This window comes from Suricata suricatta, chromosome 2, assembly GCF_006229205.1.
Source record: "Suricata suricatta isolate VVHF042 chromosome 2, meerkat_22Aug2017_6uvM2_HiC, whole genome shotgun sequence".
In the NCBI taxonomy this organism is placed as follows: Eukaryota; Metazoa; Chordata; class Mammalia; order Carnivora; family Herpestidae; genus Suricata; species Suricata suricatta.
The window spans coordinates 89,744,445-89,760,050 of record NC_043701.1 but is presented as its reverse complement, the minus strand read 5'-3'; the positions used below and the strand labels follow the sequence as shown (position 1 = coordinate 89,760,050).

At 37.1% G+C, this 15,606-nt stretch overlaps 1 protein-coding gene across 1 annotated transcript in view; it reads left to right on the top strand.

Annotated features, from left to right (window-relative positions):
* The window catches only part of LOC115275305 (diacylglycerol kinase beta), a 296,124-nt gene extending 281,463 nt beyond the window's left edge, over window positions 1-14,661 (top strand). The window contains exons 20-21 of the mRNA XM_029919005.1: window positions 7,510-7,670; window positions 14,461-14,661. Of these exons, the coding sequence (XP_029774865.1) occupies window positions 7,510-7,670; window positions 14,461-14,661 (362 nt within the window). The remainder of the gene's footprint in view (window positions 1-7,509; window positions 7,671-14,460) is intronic.
* Window positions 14,662-15,606: the final 945 nt, after the last annotated feature.

The following is a 15,606-nucleotide window of genomic DNA, read 5'->3' as shown; positions in this document are numbered from 1 at the left end:
GGGGATCAGAGACAGAGTTTTAGATGGAGCACACGCTTAACAAATATATGTTATCGCTTTCCTTTATGTGACTTTCCTTTATAAAAATTTCTATGGCCCTTTATTTTTTTTTTATATTTTTTTGTTTATTTTGGGAGAGACAGAAAGTGTGAAGGGTAGAGTGTAAAGAAGAGAGAGAATCTCAAGCTGGCTCTTTGCTGTCAGCACAGAGTCAGATGTGGGGCTCGATCCCTTGACCCTGGGATCATGACCTGAGCCTAAACCAAGAGTCAGACACTCAACCAACTGAGCCACCCAGGCACTCCTACAACTTTCTTAATAGATTTGGTCATAACATTGCATCATTAAATGGAAAATAAATATTAATTATGCTTTTATTTTGTTTCTTAGCCTAGAGGGATGATAGGTTTAAATCAAAATAATGGAAGCAAAATAACATCATTCTTTTCTAGAAATAAGCTTTTACTTATATACTGAGTAATTTTAATTAGTCTTTTAAGAAAAATACAACCTTGAGTTTTGGAGTCCTATTTACAGTTACACATCATTATTTAACAAGGTTGATCATAAATCAAACTAGTAGGGTGTAGATATTTGTTAATATCAACAATATTTAGAAGACTACAATTTAGAAGAGTAATGTAGAAGATTGCAATTTGGAATTTTTCACCTTTGAAAATTAGCTCTGAATTGCAGATGTTGAGATTCTCAAAACAGTTTTATTGCCTATTTCTTTCCATTTTTATTTGGCTAGAAGGCTGATTGGTATTAGATTTTTTTATGCTTATCCATAAAAACTTTGAAAAAATAACCAATAGCAAAGATTTTAAGGTGAGTGACACTACTAGAATCTAGCTCTTATAGTTAAATTTCAGTAAATCTATTTCTTCTTTGTTTTCTCTTAGTCACTTCCTGTTCCTACATTTCTCTAGCATTATATTGAACCATGCTGCTATTAACCTGAGATTACTATGAGGACAAGCTTAATATTTTATTTAAAGCATTATTATTTATTCATATATCTACTGAATATATATATTATATTATATATTACATATTATATATATTGCGCTATACTCCCGTGCTATATTCTACTATACCATGTTATATTACATTAGTATATGAAAATCAATTTATGTCTAAAAACTATCATTTATTTACAAACAAATAGAATTTGCAAGACAGTTGAATATACTTAACTGTTGTTCAGTTCAACTGGGAAAATATATAAAATGTATTAGGGAGATAATATTTATTATTGTTAAAAGAAATACAAAATTTAGGAGACATTAAACATTAAGAATGAGGGTAGAACTATTAAAATATGAAATACATGTAAGTTTAATTATGATGACTTTTTTTTAAGAGCAGGCAAAAATTTAGGAGTATAAGATTAGAAAGGAAGAATAGTATGAAAGCTCTCTTTACAGAGAGGAGACACTAGAAAGTGACTAAAGGCAAAGGCCTTTATTTTATAAGGTTCTGATTAGCCCTCCCTTCCCTTCCCCCTTGTTCCTTCTCAAGTTCTACCCTTAGTGGCTGGATAACTCTAGGTGCTGAGTCCATTCCTGATTGGTTCATTTCCGTTGGATGAGGGGTGGTCTATGGCTACACGACTTCCTCGTCGGTCATAAGTTGTAGGTTCAGGTCTGTCACATCTTTCCTCAAATTTCTGAGGGGAACATACAGGGGAGTAGGTGGTGTCTGTTACTTTTAAAAGAGAGACTTTATGCCTGAGGGGGTTTGCTATGGTCGGACACTCCAGCCTTATTACAGAATATGTGTTTTTCTGCACCCAGGGACATTTCTGGTCATTTTTTAATCAATTTAACTATAGTTTCTCCTCCTTCTTCCATATTTATTTGGATCCTGTGATATCATTGGTTAGAATAATTAAGTACCTGAACTAGTTTATGGTTCTCAATCCTCATATCTTCTTCTGGCCATCCAGTTTCCATAGAAACAACTCCATGAGGCATATTTAATTTTATGTCAAAGAAAGATTGATCTTTGATATCTAGATTGCTGTAAATTCAGGCAGTTGTTTAACTGTCCTGGAGCTAGTAGCACTATAGTCCCTAATTTGGTCATAATGTCTCTTTCTACCAAGGGAGTGGGGCTCTCTGGCATTATTGAATATGAAAAAATTTAGGGGCACCTGGGTGACTCAGTCGGTTGGGCATCTGACTTCAACTCAGGCCATGATCTCACAGCTCATGAGTTCGAGCCCTGCTTTGTCTCCTCTGCTGCTGTGCTGACAGCTCGGAGCTTGGAGTCCACTTCAGATTCTGTCTCCCTCTTTCTCTGCCTCTCCCCTGCTTACACACTCTCTCTCTCCTTCACAATAAATAAACATTTGGAAAAAAACAAAAATTAAAAAGGAAAATAATATGAAAGAATCATGGGGGTGTCCAAGAGATACCCATATATTTAACCTCAACCTTTACAGGAGGCCAACAGGTTTTCATCTTGTGTTTGCATAGTAGTGGCTAAGTTAGCATAAGTTAAAGTCTTAACTTGGGACCTCCTTAATTTTTGTAAAACACAAGCTTGGATACCATTCCTCAGTGGGGTGGTCATAGTCCCAATTAGGATCTTGGGGCAGTACTGCCTAGGTCGCCTCCAGGTCCCTCTATGACCTCCAGGCCCATGATTATTAATGAGAAATTAATATCTCTCAGCTGCTGCCAGAACCCTTTCTTTCTCAGTCTCATTAAGAGTCTGATTCAACAAGCATTATATCTTTCCAGAATATTCTTAAAAGCCTCTATATACTTATCTGAATCATCAGAAAATTTACCAAGATCTCCTTTTATCTGTCCTAAATCTTGTACTGAAAAACATACTTGTAATCTTATCACAGTGGTGCCTCCTTGTGTTCTCCCTTCCGGCACTTTAGCTTCTTGTAGGGGAAACATGCCTGTTGCATTATGGGGTGGACCTGGATAAGGTAGGGAGCAGGGAGCAGAAGTGTACAGTTTTTAAATCTGGATGTACAGATCAAGAACCGGAGGAGGAGGAGGCTAAGATAGAAGACTTCCCTTCCTCCTTCTCTAGGTCTGCTTCGAGTACAAGCAAGGGTTCTTAGTTTTCACCCTCCTTGGTTATGAACTCTTGGGAAGAGTTGCCAACAGGCCAGAATGGGCCTTATATATAATTTGATTCTCTCTAAACGCCCCCAAAACACTGAATATAGGGGACTTCTCTTTTCCCCCTTTGGATTTGTAAAACAGTCCAATTGTAGGATAGTATCATAATTGATATTCTCCTCTGGTGACCTATTTTCTGGTGGCCAAAGGAGGATTGACCTTTGTTGGGGAATTGACCATCTATAGGAAAAAGGAGGAATAGGCATCCTTATCTCAATTTCCTATAGCTGACCAGAAGAAACCTTATCTCATAACCCCTGCAGGTGGCCTGGCTATGCTACAGGCAGCCAAAAGCCCTGTCAGTCTTGTGAGGTGCTAGAAGTAGTCAATCTTACTTGACCCTACCTCCATGAGCTTGTCTTCCTGATTTCTAATACCCCTCCAGTTCTCACTTGTGGCACTTTGGCGGTATCAACTGTGACCAACTAAGACTCCCCTGGATGTAGAAGGATGTGCTAACTTTATTTTGGCTGGACATACTAAAAACTGTTCCTCTTTACAAATACATTTCAGAAGGCTGGTGAAAACCATTTTTTTGTAAGGATAAAATTGACTGTTGAGAGGGCTAGAAGGGTCAGAATTGAGGTCTATTCGCCTGCCTTTTTCATCAATGCCCATATAAATATGTTCCAGCCATGTGGGTATTCATATTACAATACCTAGGTTGTTACACAGTGACCACACTGGGTTAAGTTTAGCAAAATGGCTCCCATATATCTCAGTAAAAGCCCTTCATATATCATAGTTCTCCATCCTTCATATGGCATAGGCATCCATTCGTCTGCCTTGCAGAAACATAAACGTAGAGCATTTGGATGCCGCAGCAAAGGAATTGCTACCATTTTCCCAGCCTTTGGCTCCAAGGAGGGGGAATTTTTTCTTTTTCTTTTCTAGTTTATTGCCAAGTTGGTTTCCATATAACACACAGTGCTCATCCCCACAAGTGCCCTTGCTTTTAAAGGAGGGGGAATTTTAATCTTATACCAGTGTACTTATAAAATCCATTCATTTTAACCTTAGTCTGCCCTGACCACACATAAAATTCCTTTCCAAAGATTTCCCTGAATGAACCCCTACAATTTTCCTTTGCATTCAGATTTTGCCCCCAAGCCATTTCTCTCCAAACAACCAGTCTCATTTAGGACAAAATAACTTTTTCTTTTTTTACCTTTAACAAAAATGTATTTTCAGTCCTTATAACTTTGTTACATATACATATCTGCTTTTCTACATACATATTTGCTCTCCTTATTTCCAGCAGTCTTAGCTCCATTTAGCAGAATGTTAACTCTTAGAAACCTTAGTCTCCAGTGAAAACTAAGTAATAACCAATTGTGAAGTGTCACATCAGAATTCCTTAGATAGCAAACTTATGAATCTATTCAGCACAAATCATGTTTTCCAACAGACCCAAATATCCTTAGTTTTTCTGCTATACATCAGAAGCATAGGGGCACTTGTGTGGCTCAGTCAGTTGGGTGTCAGACTTTGGCTCAGGTCAATGATCATCTCATGGTTTGTGGGTCTGCGCCCTGAAACTGTGCTGACAGCTCAGAGCCTGGAGCCTGTGTCAGATCCTGTCTCTCTCTCTCTCTCTCTCTCTCTCTCTCTCTCTCTCTCTCTCTCTCTCTCATGCTCCCTGCTCAAGCTCTGTCCCTTTCTCTAAAAAAAATAAATAAATATTTTTTAAAAACTCTAAAGCATAAACCTATGTTTAGTTAGCATTCCATCCCATTTGGAAAAGTCGTAAATCTCCAGTGAATTTAATCCAGTTTACCATCCAAGCCAAACTTGAAATGTTCAGGTTATCAAAGACCCTGAAAGCTATCTTAACAATCACCGATGAAAACTGTGAAACAGACAAAATTAACCATCATGTTAAGTCGTCTTTTCATTAACAAATTGAAGCACAGATAGCAGGAGCTTATTTGACCTTTAGTAAACCTAAGTAGAAAAATGTTTATATATTTAATGCTGATGACTCTAAAGACATGTCTATCTTAAACAAACTTAAATCTGTTTAAATACCAAATATGTTCCATCTGTGTCCATTTGAAGGTCAACCAACTTGTTCCCCTTTGTGAATTTTTAACCGGCGAGACCTGCGGGGAAATCTGAAGCCAGTGACTCCTTGCGGCTCCTGGACCAGAGGGCAGGAGGAGCAGCCAGTGGTGCCTGAGGCACTGAGGAGGGTCTAGGGACCCGTTAGTAGGCCGCACCCAAGGCGGTGCCTAAACCGGCAGAGGGAGGGCGAGGCTGCAGAGGTGAAATTTGTCCAAGAAGCCTGGAGGCAGATAAAAGCCAGGAAGGCAGACAAAAAGAGGTCTCCTGGTCCTAAAGCCTGTCGGCTCCACCAGATCAACAGAGGCAGATTTTTTCCCCCTCCCACCAACAAGTAGATATGGGAGGTTTTGGTAGTTGTTTGGGAATATTCCTTGAAGTCCCAGTCCTGAGGTAGACTAATCAGAGACAGTTGGCTCTAGTTATCTGAGCCTTGTGAGAGCCTGCCAAATGTCTGAGTACAATTGTATGCAAATTATTATGTATATTCAAAGTTTTTGAATTATACTACAAAAATATGATGTAACATCTATTAAAATAAAATAATATTTGATACTTTTAACATTTATATCTATTTAATCATTGTTTATTGTATTCTTTGCTGTATGTATTAATTAGTACATAATTATTTTACCCTTGTAAGAAAAATGTAATTGTAGGCACCAAAATAGGCATTCCTAGTTTCTGGCTGTCTTGACCTTCTAATAGTTAATTCAACAAATACACCGTAAATACATTTATTTATCTTTAGAGAGTGTTGGCATATTACTGTATCTATTCTTTTTTCTTTTAATCCAATTAATTTTTCCAATGTTATGTGTGCCAACACCTCTCATGAGACCTCATAGCCTCTGGCAGTTACTTGATGAATGAATATATTATCAAAGTATAGACCAAAATTGACTACAGAAAAAAAACCATGAAGATCTTGTTTCAATTCAAATTATAATTTTAAGAATGTGTGTGTGTGTGTGTGCACATGCAGAGTTAGAGAGGGAGATATTATTTTACTTAGTACAATATTTCAAATTCTATCATATATTACTAGTATTATATGGTTCAGAAATTCCTATTCTTATGCCTCATGTACTAAAGCCTTTTATGCATTTTTTCATTTAATTCTTACAATAAATCTAAGTGTTTACTTAGTAAGAGGATGCCATTTAGGGAGGTTAACAGCAAACATTAAATAACACAATAAAGGTTAGGCTGTCTGAACTCTATGGTTATATAAATACAGATACATTTAAGAGAAAATATCATGTTAAGCAATAACTTTAGTTTTAGACCATGTTGATTATATGCAGTAGACTCATTTAAATGAGATTTGTTGAGCATTTACTCTAGGGCAGACCTGGTAAAAGATACTTGTAGTGAGAACAATGCAAATAACTCTAATGCAGTGTATTGGTAATAAGATATGGCTAGTTTGGAGAACTATGTGCTGTGGCATTCCATGGAAGCCATTTACCTTGGGAGGGTGGCTTCTGGAAAGAAGTGCTATCAAATATAAAACCTCCAGGGGGAGCAGAAGCAAGGCAACCAAAAGAAAAGGTGTACTCTGGGTATAGAATAAGGGATGATAGCCCACAAAATGAAAAAGAGAAGGACTTCTACTTAAACTGAAAGTTGTTCTATATCAGTAGAGAACAAAATGTGAGGATAAAGAAGGGTTGGAAAGAGTCAAGTCTAAAATTGCTTCAAGGAATTTTACTTCAACAACCAGATGAAGGCTGTTGCCTGTCTGAAAGAGAGTTAAAGCAGGCATCAATTTCATTCTGAATACATTGATAAAGTTTTGTGGGGAGATGCAGTGGAAATGGTCATTTGTCGTTGGACTATACTGAGAAGTGGCACTCCAAGAGAGGAATGCGAGTTGCAAATCAAAGCTAAAGATAAAGGGGCGCCTGCGTGGCTCTGTCAGGCCTCTGACTTCAGCTCAGGTCATACTCTCACAGTCTGTGAGTTCGAACTCCACATCGGGCTCTGTGCTGACAGCCCAGAGCCTGGAGCCAGCTTTGAATTCTGTGTCTCCCGCTCTCTTTGCCCCTTCCCCACTCATGTTCTGTCTCTGTCTCTCAAAAATGAATAAATGTTAAAAAAAAATGTAAAAGCTAAAGAAAAAATGTTTGTATGAGCTCAATGATTATAGTTAATTCTTCATCCTGAGTTAGACTTTGCTTTAAAATGCATCATTTGGCTTTAGATCGATACATCCACATATACATACTTAGATGCACATAAATGCAGCTTTTGTTATTTGGTTATATTTTTTCTCAAGATAATTTTTTTTCATTAGGTTATGAAGGTGAGAATCTGATGAAAATCCTAAAAGACATTGAAAACAGCACAGAAATCATGTTGGACAGGTGGAAGTTTGAAGTCATACCTAATGACAAAGATGAGAAGGGAGACCCAGTGCCTTACAGTATCATCAATAATTACTTTTCCATTGGCGTGGTAAGATTTTGCGCTAAATGTTCTTTTTTACCAGTCCAGAATAATCACTGTGTGTAAACTCTTACACTGTGAAGATTTACTGATTATAAATAATTTATTTTATCTCTGTGTCAGCAAAACACCTCTTTTAATGGGCTATATAATAGAGCTTATGAATTTATTCAAAGTCAGAGAATCAGCAATAGATAAATTTTTCATGTGTTAAACAAAAGAAAGAAACTTTTTTTTTCAATTGATTTGACTATTTGGGTTACTAAAATAAAGAGTAGAATCGTTTGTAAGATAGTTATGTTTTAGAATATAGACTGAAGGTCCACATTAATTAAAGTATGAAGATGATGCATCAAGTTTTATCTTATTTTGAGATATGTATTAAAATATTGTAACCTATTAGGTTTTTACACATAGACATTATTTTAAAATTTATGCTTAGGTCTGAAGTCTAAGAATAATGCTACTATGATTCTTATGTAATCATAAGTTTATAAGTCAAAAGGCTAACTCTTTACTTAATTTCTTGAAAAATCTTAGATGCAAAGTAAAATATCACTTGGCAATTAAAATAGTTATTATAATTTTAATCCCTAAAGAATTTAATATTTTAATAGTGATTTTATACATGCATATGCACGTTACTTGGTAATTATGAATTCTTAAAATATGTACGTCACGTTCCATGTAACATGCTGCTCAATATTAATCTCGTGTCATGCTACATTTCTGTCTCATGTGCCTGCACACACACACACACGTGCACATACACACCACTATAGTAGCTTATAAAAGCCATAGATTGAATGCACGAATTTAGGAAATTAAGCTACCTGAGCAAGGGTCCTTAAGCAATATTTTTTTCTGAGTGTCCATTTATTTATCTATACCATTATGGTATTATTTTTTCTCATTGTTACAAATAATGTAATTATACATTTAAAGAGCCTTAAATAATGATACATAATGAAAGTTAAATATATCATCATCAATAATACTATGACAACTGTTATTTCTTTGCAAGAAAAATGCAATGCATTGATAGACATTTAGATTTGATTCATTAATGTCCTATTTATATTTGATATGAAATATGCATAATAATATTTTTAACAGCTTTATCAGCATGTAACTTATACACAACCTATTTCACCCATTTTAAATGAGGCTTTTAATGATTTTATTAAATCCATACAATTTTAGAAGATCTTCGTCACCTAAACAAGAAGGTTCATGCCCATTTGTAGCCAATTCTGGCTTTTTCCCGTATCTCCAAGCAACTCATCTTTCTGTGTGTATGTTTCCTATAAAAGAAATCATACAATATATAGTTCTTTGCATCTGGCTTGTTTCATGTAACATCTTTGAAGTGCACCCATATGAACTGCATGAGTACTGGATTCCTTTTTACTGCTTAGTACTATGCCATTGTGTGGGCATACCACATACTGTTTATCCATTCACCATTGATAGACATTTAGATTGTTTTGATTCTTTCAATGTATGAATAATGCCATTCTCTTGAGTTCCTTAATTGTATTTTTTGTTTGTTTTGGTGAATGTAATTTTTAACTCCAGAATTTCCATTTGGTTCTCCTTTTACAATTTCTCTGTTTTTAATTGGTATTTTCTATTTGAAGAGTCATTGTTGTTATGCTTTCCTTTATTCTTTAAACATCGTTTGCTTTAGTTTTTTCGGACATGTTTAAAATAGCTGTTGTGAAGTTTTTTTTCTGCTAATTTCAACATCTGGAGCTCATCAGACAATTTAATAACCTCTTAACCACATCCAAGACCATTTTCCCGAAGCATATGCCATATTTTGCTACTCCCCTGCGTGTCTGCTAGTTTTTTGTTGAGGAGTAGATATTATTGTAAGAACTTTGGATTTGAATCCACTCACAGTGGTAATAGTTGTTCCTGTGTTTGTTTGGTGACTTGACCACACGTACCATGCAGAGCCAGGCAGAGTAGGTGTATGCCTACTGATGACTCAGCTTTATTTTGTCTTCTCTTTTTAATTCTTGTTTTTGTTTTAATCCTGGCCTCCTAGGAATCACCCCTGTGTCAGCATGATTGATCAGAGTTTGTGCTCAGTAGGTTTGAGCCAGTAAGTCTTCATCCCTTAGCCACTGGGTCTGCGTGTTTACTGGGCAACACACATACACTTCAGGCAATTTGTAATCCTAATCCAGCTTTTAATATCTGCTGTCCCTCCTCTTGTCTCTTTTGCTCAGCTATAAAAATTCTCACTTAGCCATGGATGTATAGATGACTAGGGTCCTTTTTGGTGTTTTCTGAACATGTATGTGGACTTCTATGTGTGTATAGCCTTTCGGACAGCCAATCGAGGCCTATTATGGCTCTCTCATTCCCAAGGTCTCCTGTTGAATTTTCTGTTAGGGGGCTACTTAGTTGTTTGCCTTCATCAGTTTTGCGAACTCAGGCCAGCTGTGACACTGGCCTTCCTTATCCACTTCCTTCTGAGATTACTCTTGTTTTAAATAACTCTCTGGGTCATGGAGTTTTTCTACCCTCCACTCCAAACCAGATCAGTTCCCCTGACGGTAAAGTTGCTCGCTTTCATGGCTTGCCCGCCCTGGTTGAAGTACAGCACTGATGGAGGTGGAGCATAAGGGAGCAGCCCAAAGCTGAATTATTACTGATTGCCTCTGCTCTTATCTGAGCTTTAGTAGTTTTTTTTTTAATAAACACTTCTCAATTTTTATACACTTCTGGTCAGTTTCCAGTGGTCCTCAAGAGCATATAATTCTTTCCCACCTCAGGAAACACTTGGCAATGTTTGCACACACATTTGATTATCATGAACGAGAGGGGATTGTTCTTGGCAGCTAGTGGGTAGAGGCTAGGAATGCTGCTAAACACTCCCAGTGCACAAAAGAAGTCCCCAGAAACACAAGAAAGAGTTACACAGCTCAAAATGTCAATAGTGCTAAGGTTGAGAAACCCTGATATCAAGAAACAGTTGTATTAAATACAAAACTCTAGGTGTTGGAAAAGGAGAAATTGCTAAAACCCAAAGAAATGAGAAAGAAAACTAGTAAAAATAGGTGGGAAATATAGCAAAGGTTAACAACAACAGGAAAAAAAATATCTGCAATGGTGTCACAACCAAATACTGGATAATTGAAAAGAATTAATCAGATCTATTGCAACATTGATTTTATAAAATTATTCTGAAGAGAATTAGAAATAAACAATGTAGAGTGAAAAAGACCAGAAAGACAAAAACAAAACAAAACAAAACAAAAAAACATAGACACAAAATGTAATATCCCAATTGAAAATATATTAGGACTAAATAGGGGAGAGTAGCAAAGCTGCTGAACACAAAATCAGCTTAAATATTCAGAATTATAAGGTGCCGTGTGGCTCAGTTGGTTGAGCATCCAACTCTTGATTTTGGCTCTTGTCATGATCCCAGGGTTGTAGGACCGAGCCTTGAACCAGGCGCCATGCTAAGTGTAGTCTGTTTAAGATTCTCTCTCTCTCTGTCTCTCTGTCTCCATCTCTCTCCCATTCTCCCTTTCCCACCTGCCCTCTCCCCCATCCATGTTCATTCTCTCTCTCTCTAATATATATATTCAATATCCAATAATATTACATTATATTAGAAATAATGAATTTAAAAGAACAGCAATAAAAAATAGAAAGCGTCTAAGAATTAATAAAGTATATGCAAGACCTCTGTATAGAAAATGTTAAAACTCTCTACAAAGACATGAAGGATAAGAATAGAGACATTTCCTTTTCTTAGATGAGATAGCTTAATATAATATACAAATTAATTTATACATTTATCTATAACTAATGAAGATTAACACTGGATTTTATGACAAATTTGAAAAGCCTATTCTAAACTATATTTCCCAAAGTAGGTCAATTTTAATAAAAAGAAAAGATGGAAACTGTTTGACCAAATTAGACATACTACAAGTGTACTGGAAATGATAATAGAATGGTGCTGTGAAATGAAAAGATGGATGAATCAGAGGGGTAGACAGACATATAATGACACTCAGTATAGATGTGGCACAAAGACTCATTGGTGAAATGACAGATTGTATAGTTCAGATTGCAAATTGATTAATGTTCAAAAATTAGCTTCCTATGGGGAGAAAATTTTGCAAGAAGTCTACCTCACATTACATAAGTAATTGCTAGATGTATTTAAGTACTAAATTTGAAATGCAAAGTTTAGGACCCAATAAAAGAGTATATCAAATATATTTGTGATTTTGAAGTAGCACAGAACTAACTAAACAAGGTGGATTTGAGTTAGGTGACTTCAGAAGGGTCTTGTTCCATTTGACATGGAGCCTCTTTCAGTGAGTAAAGCATGGAGTATGAGGAGAGGAGAACATCCCTCTTGGAAATACTTGGCTCTGCCCTGACAAGCCAAAGGCTCAACACCCAGGATCAGAATCAGAGCAATCAGAGTCCAAGCTTTGGCTGTCACTCAGCAAGGCCACCTTCTACACAGCAATTTGTATTCTTCTGCCTTCGTGAATCCAGAAAACAATAAAATGAAATGGATGATCTACCTCAGGCTATTCCTGAATATATAAGAAGCAATGGAATTGGAGCACTGAAAGGATGGGGGTGGCATTTCAACTTTTTTTTTTTTTGTTATCAGCAGAGTGGGACAGATGAAGATGGCATGTAACATGTACTGGAAATTATCTCTTGGAAGCTTACTACCTCCTAGTTAAAAGGTGATCTCAAAGTTGGACTGTATTATCAGCAGAGTTTCCATGATTTCCATCATTGCCCTTCACTGGGTGGCCAAAAGCATTTTACACTTCATGTAGAACTTACTTCAAACTTTTAGAAAAACCTATGATGGTCAGAAACATACAAAAATCATCTTCATATGGACTGTGGAATACCCCTTGTATTTGTTAGAGTGGGTCGAGTTCCGGCACAAACAGCCCCAGAATAACAGTGGTCTGACAACAACTAAGAATTAGTTCTTCCCTCACATACTAGACAGCAGGGGTTAGAGGTTTGGAAGAGGTTCTAGTCCACTTGGTCACTCAGTGGCCCAGAGGCAAGAAAAGAGCAGACTCTAGGAGGGGGGCGTTTATGGGCCAGGCTTGGAAAATGTTTCACTCATAAGCATTGTCCATATGTGAATCATTTGGCTGCACCTAATTTTAAGGAAGCTGTGGAAAGAATTCTGTCTGGGTAGGAAGAAAAGGGGAATGAATAAATAACCACCCTATTTCTGCTAATTCCTTCTGTATAATGCTTTTCAATTTTAGCCAGAACAACTGGAAATAATCCTGAAATCATAATTAACTCTAAAAATTAATATTCTTGTACAGTGGTGGTCCTTCAATAAAAGCATAATTTTATAGCACCTACTATGTGCCTGACACTATTTGAGCAATGGCAGTGAACAAGATAGAAGAAATCTATGTAATTACTAAGCATACATTATGGTAAGGCAAGAGAATTGTCATGAAAAGCTGAACAACTGGACATTAGAAGCACAGATTATAGAAATTAATAAAGAACAACTAGTATGTGTCACCCTTTACTCCTATTTTACATGTTAAAATGATTATAGATAATGTCAAAAAAAAAATCCCTAGAAGAAAACAATCCACACTACCAGACTCACATATGCCGTTAAATTTGTCCTCATAGTTGATTCTTCATCCATTTGTTTAGTAAACAAACAAAACTAAGTCTGCCTCCCATTTTTGGTCAGAGCTTAGAGTTATAGGAATGAATTAAAGAGATCAAGTGATTATTAGAGCTTGGAGTTTAATGGTAGAGAGAAGCATTAAAAAAAACATGCACAAGTACAGAGTTTTTGCAAATTATTAATTCAATGAATGAGAACTAAAGTTATCATGAGCTAAAATAAGGAACTTTAGATCTCGCAGTCAGGAAAAGCCTAGAAAAGATGTATTTAAGCAGAGATCTGAGGAGTACACAAATGAGCGGCCACTAAGGAGCTGGACAGAGCAGAGCAAGCAGGTATAACTCTATGTAAAGAAACTGACCTGAGAAAAAACTTGATGGGTTCCAGTCCGTGAGCCTGGAACATACAGAAAGTGGAAGCGTATGACAAAAAAAGGCTGTAGCAGAGGTGGCCGTTGCCATGTCTTGAAGAATCTTGGAGGCCACTTGTAGTATTTGTCTTTCAAGAGGGGCCATGAGATGATTTAAGATTACAATCGAGAAATTAAGTGGTCTGATATGTGCGACAGGAGTTCTTCTACCAGGAGTGACAGCTACCTATTAACAGAAAGATAAAGTGTCATAAAAATGATAGACAGAATTTTGAATATTTTAACCCAAGTTATAAATATAATTGAATTGGTCAATCTTCTCTTATAGGCCCATCTAATACCATTTCTTTGAATGTGTATCTTAGGTTCTACAGTCTGTTTAGTGTAAATCATATTCTGTAATAAACCGTCTAAGGATTTCCATTTGCAGTTTCTGTTAAGTGAAATAAAAACTCAAAAGACACTTAGGAATCAATAAGATTATAAAATACTTCTACATTATTACAATCAAATATTTTATAATGATTTTTCTTATAGTTAATTCTACAGCAAAGAATATATAATTCTATAGCAGTCTCAGCATTGCATTTATACCAAATCTTTGTTTCAATATAAAACAAAAATTTTTCTGTGATATATATAGTATGAGATAAGTATTATATTCATATTATGTAGTATGAGATTCAATTATGTAATTATAATAAAAACTAAAATTGGTATAAACGGTATTGGAAACAATAATGATTCTCGGGAAGTGTAAACCTCATAATGTAGAAGTACAAACGAGCAGGTGTGCTAAAAAGCAGTGGCTGAGAGGCGCTGGACATAAATTACAGGACTGCTTCAGTGTCTGCAGTAGGAGGGATGTTGGCAAGCTTGCTGGAGGGAGCACTGCGGGGATGAGCAGGTTCCTGAGCAGGCAGGACTACTCCCAGACCACTGCCAAAGGGAACTGAAACCAGGTAACAGGATGTTATACCCAAGATTTCTTTATCACCCCCAGAAACCAGAGACCGCCAGGGAGGCCGAAGCATGCATGCAAAAGCAAAGGGCTTTATTACGAATTTAGGCCCAGCCAGCCTAAACTCGGGCTCACAGACTTACTGGATCCACGTGGAGTGAGCCCCCGAACAAAGGTGGGGTAGGACTTTTATGAGTTTGGGTAGGGTGAGTTACAGGAGATTGTGACATAGGTACAGAGACCCAATCATAATGGTACAACAGTATTGGCAACAGCTCTAACCATACACACTGTTCAGAGCGTTCGTTACTTTTGGCAGGACCCAATTACTATATTTAGGTTATCTTTGAAATTAACCAATTACAGAGCGAGTTCAGGGTCTTGTTTGGTGACTATAGGGTTAACTTTAACATTAGGTAACAGGGTCTTATCTAAAGTTCCTATTAGTAGGACTCACCCTTAGGAATGTGGGGAGAGGTAGCTGGCCTTTCCTGATTGGATACTGCAGTGGTCTGCTTTTGCCCCGGGTAATGTATAATCGCCAAATGGCCAAATGGTTCCGGAGCGACTGACCTTAGGCCTTCTAGTTTAGAGGGGAAACAAAGCCTGTCATGGCGTCTGCTAGGTTCAGACTCGTGTTCTTACAAGGATTGCTTTCAAATCCACAGACTCCAGTTGAAGGCATTCAACTCCTCCAATTCCCTGTTCCCTGGCTTCAGTCAGCCCAGTTAGGGAGTCTGAAGCTCTTCCAAAGCTTTTCTATAGATATACCCATTCCCTATACCTTCAAACTGGGACAGGGGGCTTCTCTCCATCGGGAAGCCTGGCCGGATGTTCAGAGGCTCCGGTGTGTTTTTTCCAGAGCAGTGCCCTGGAAAGCTGAGATTGCCCTGCCTTCCTGCAATCCCCAGTGGACCTGGCAATCTGCGCATGCTCAGAA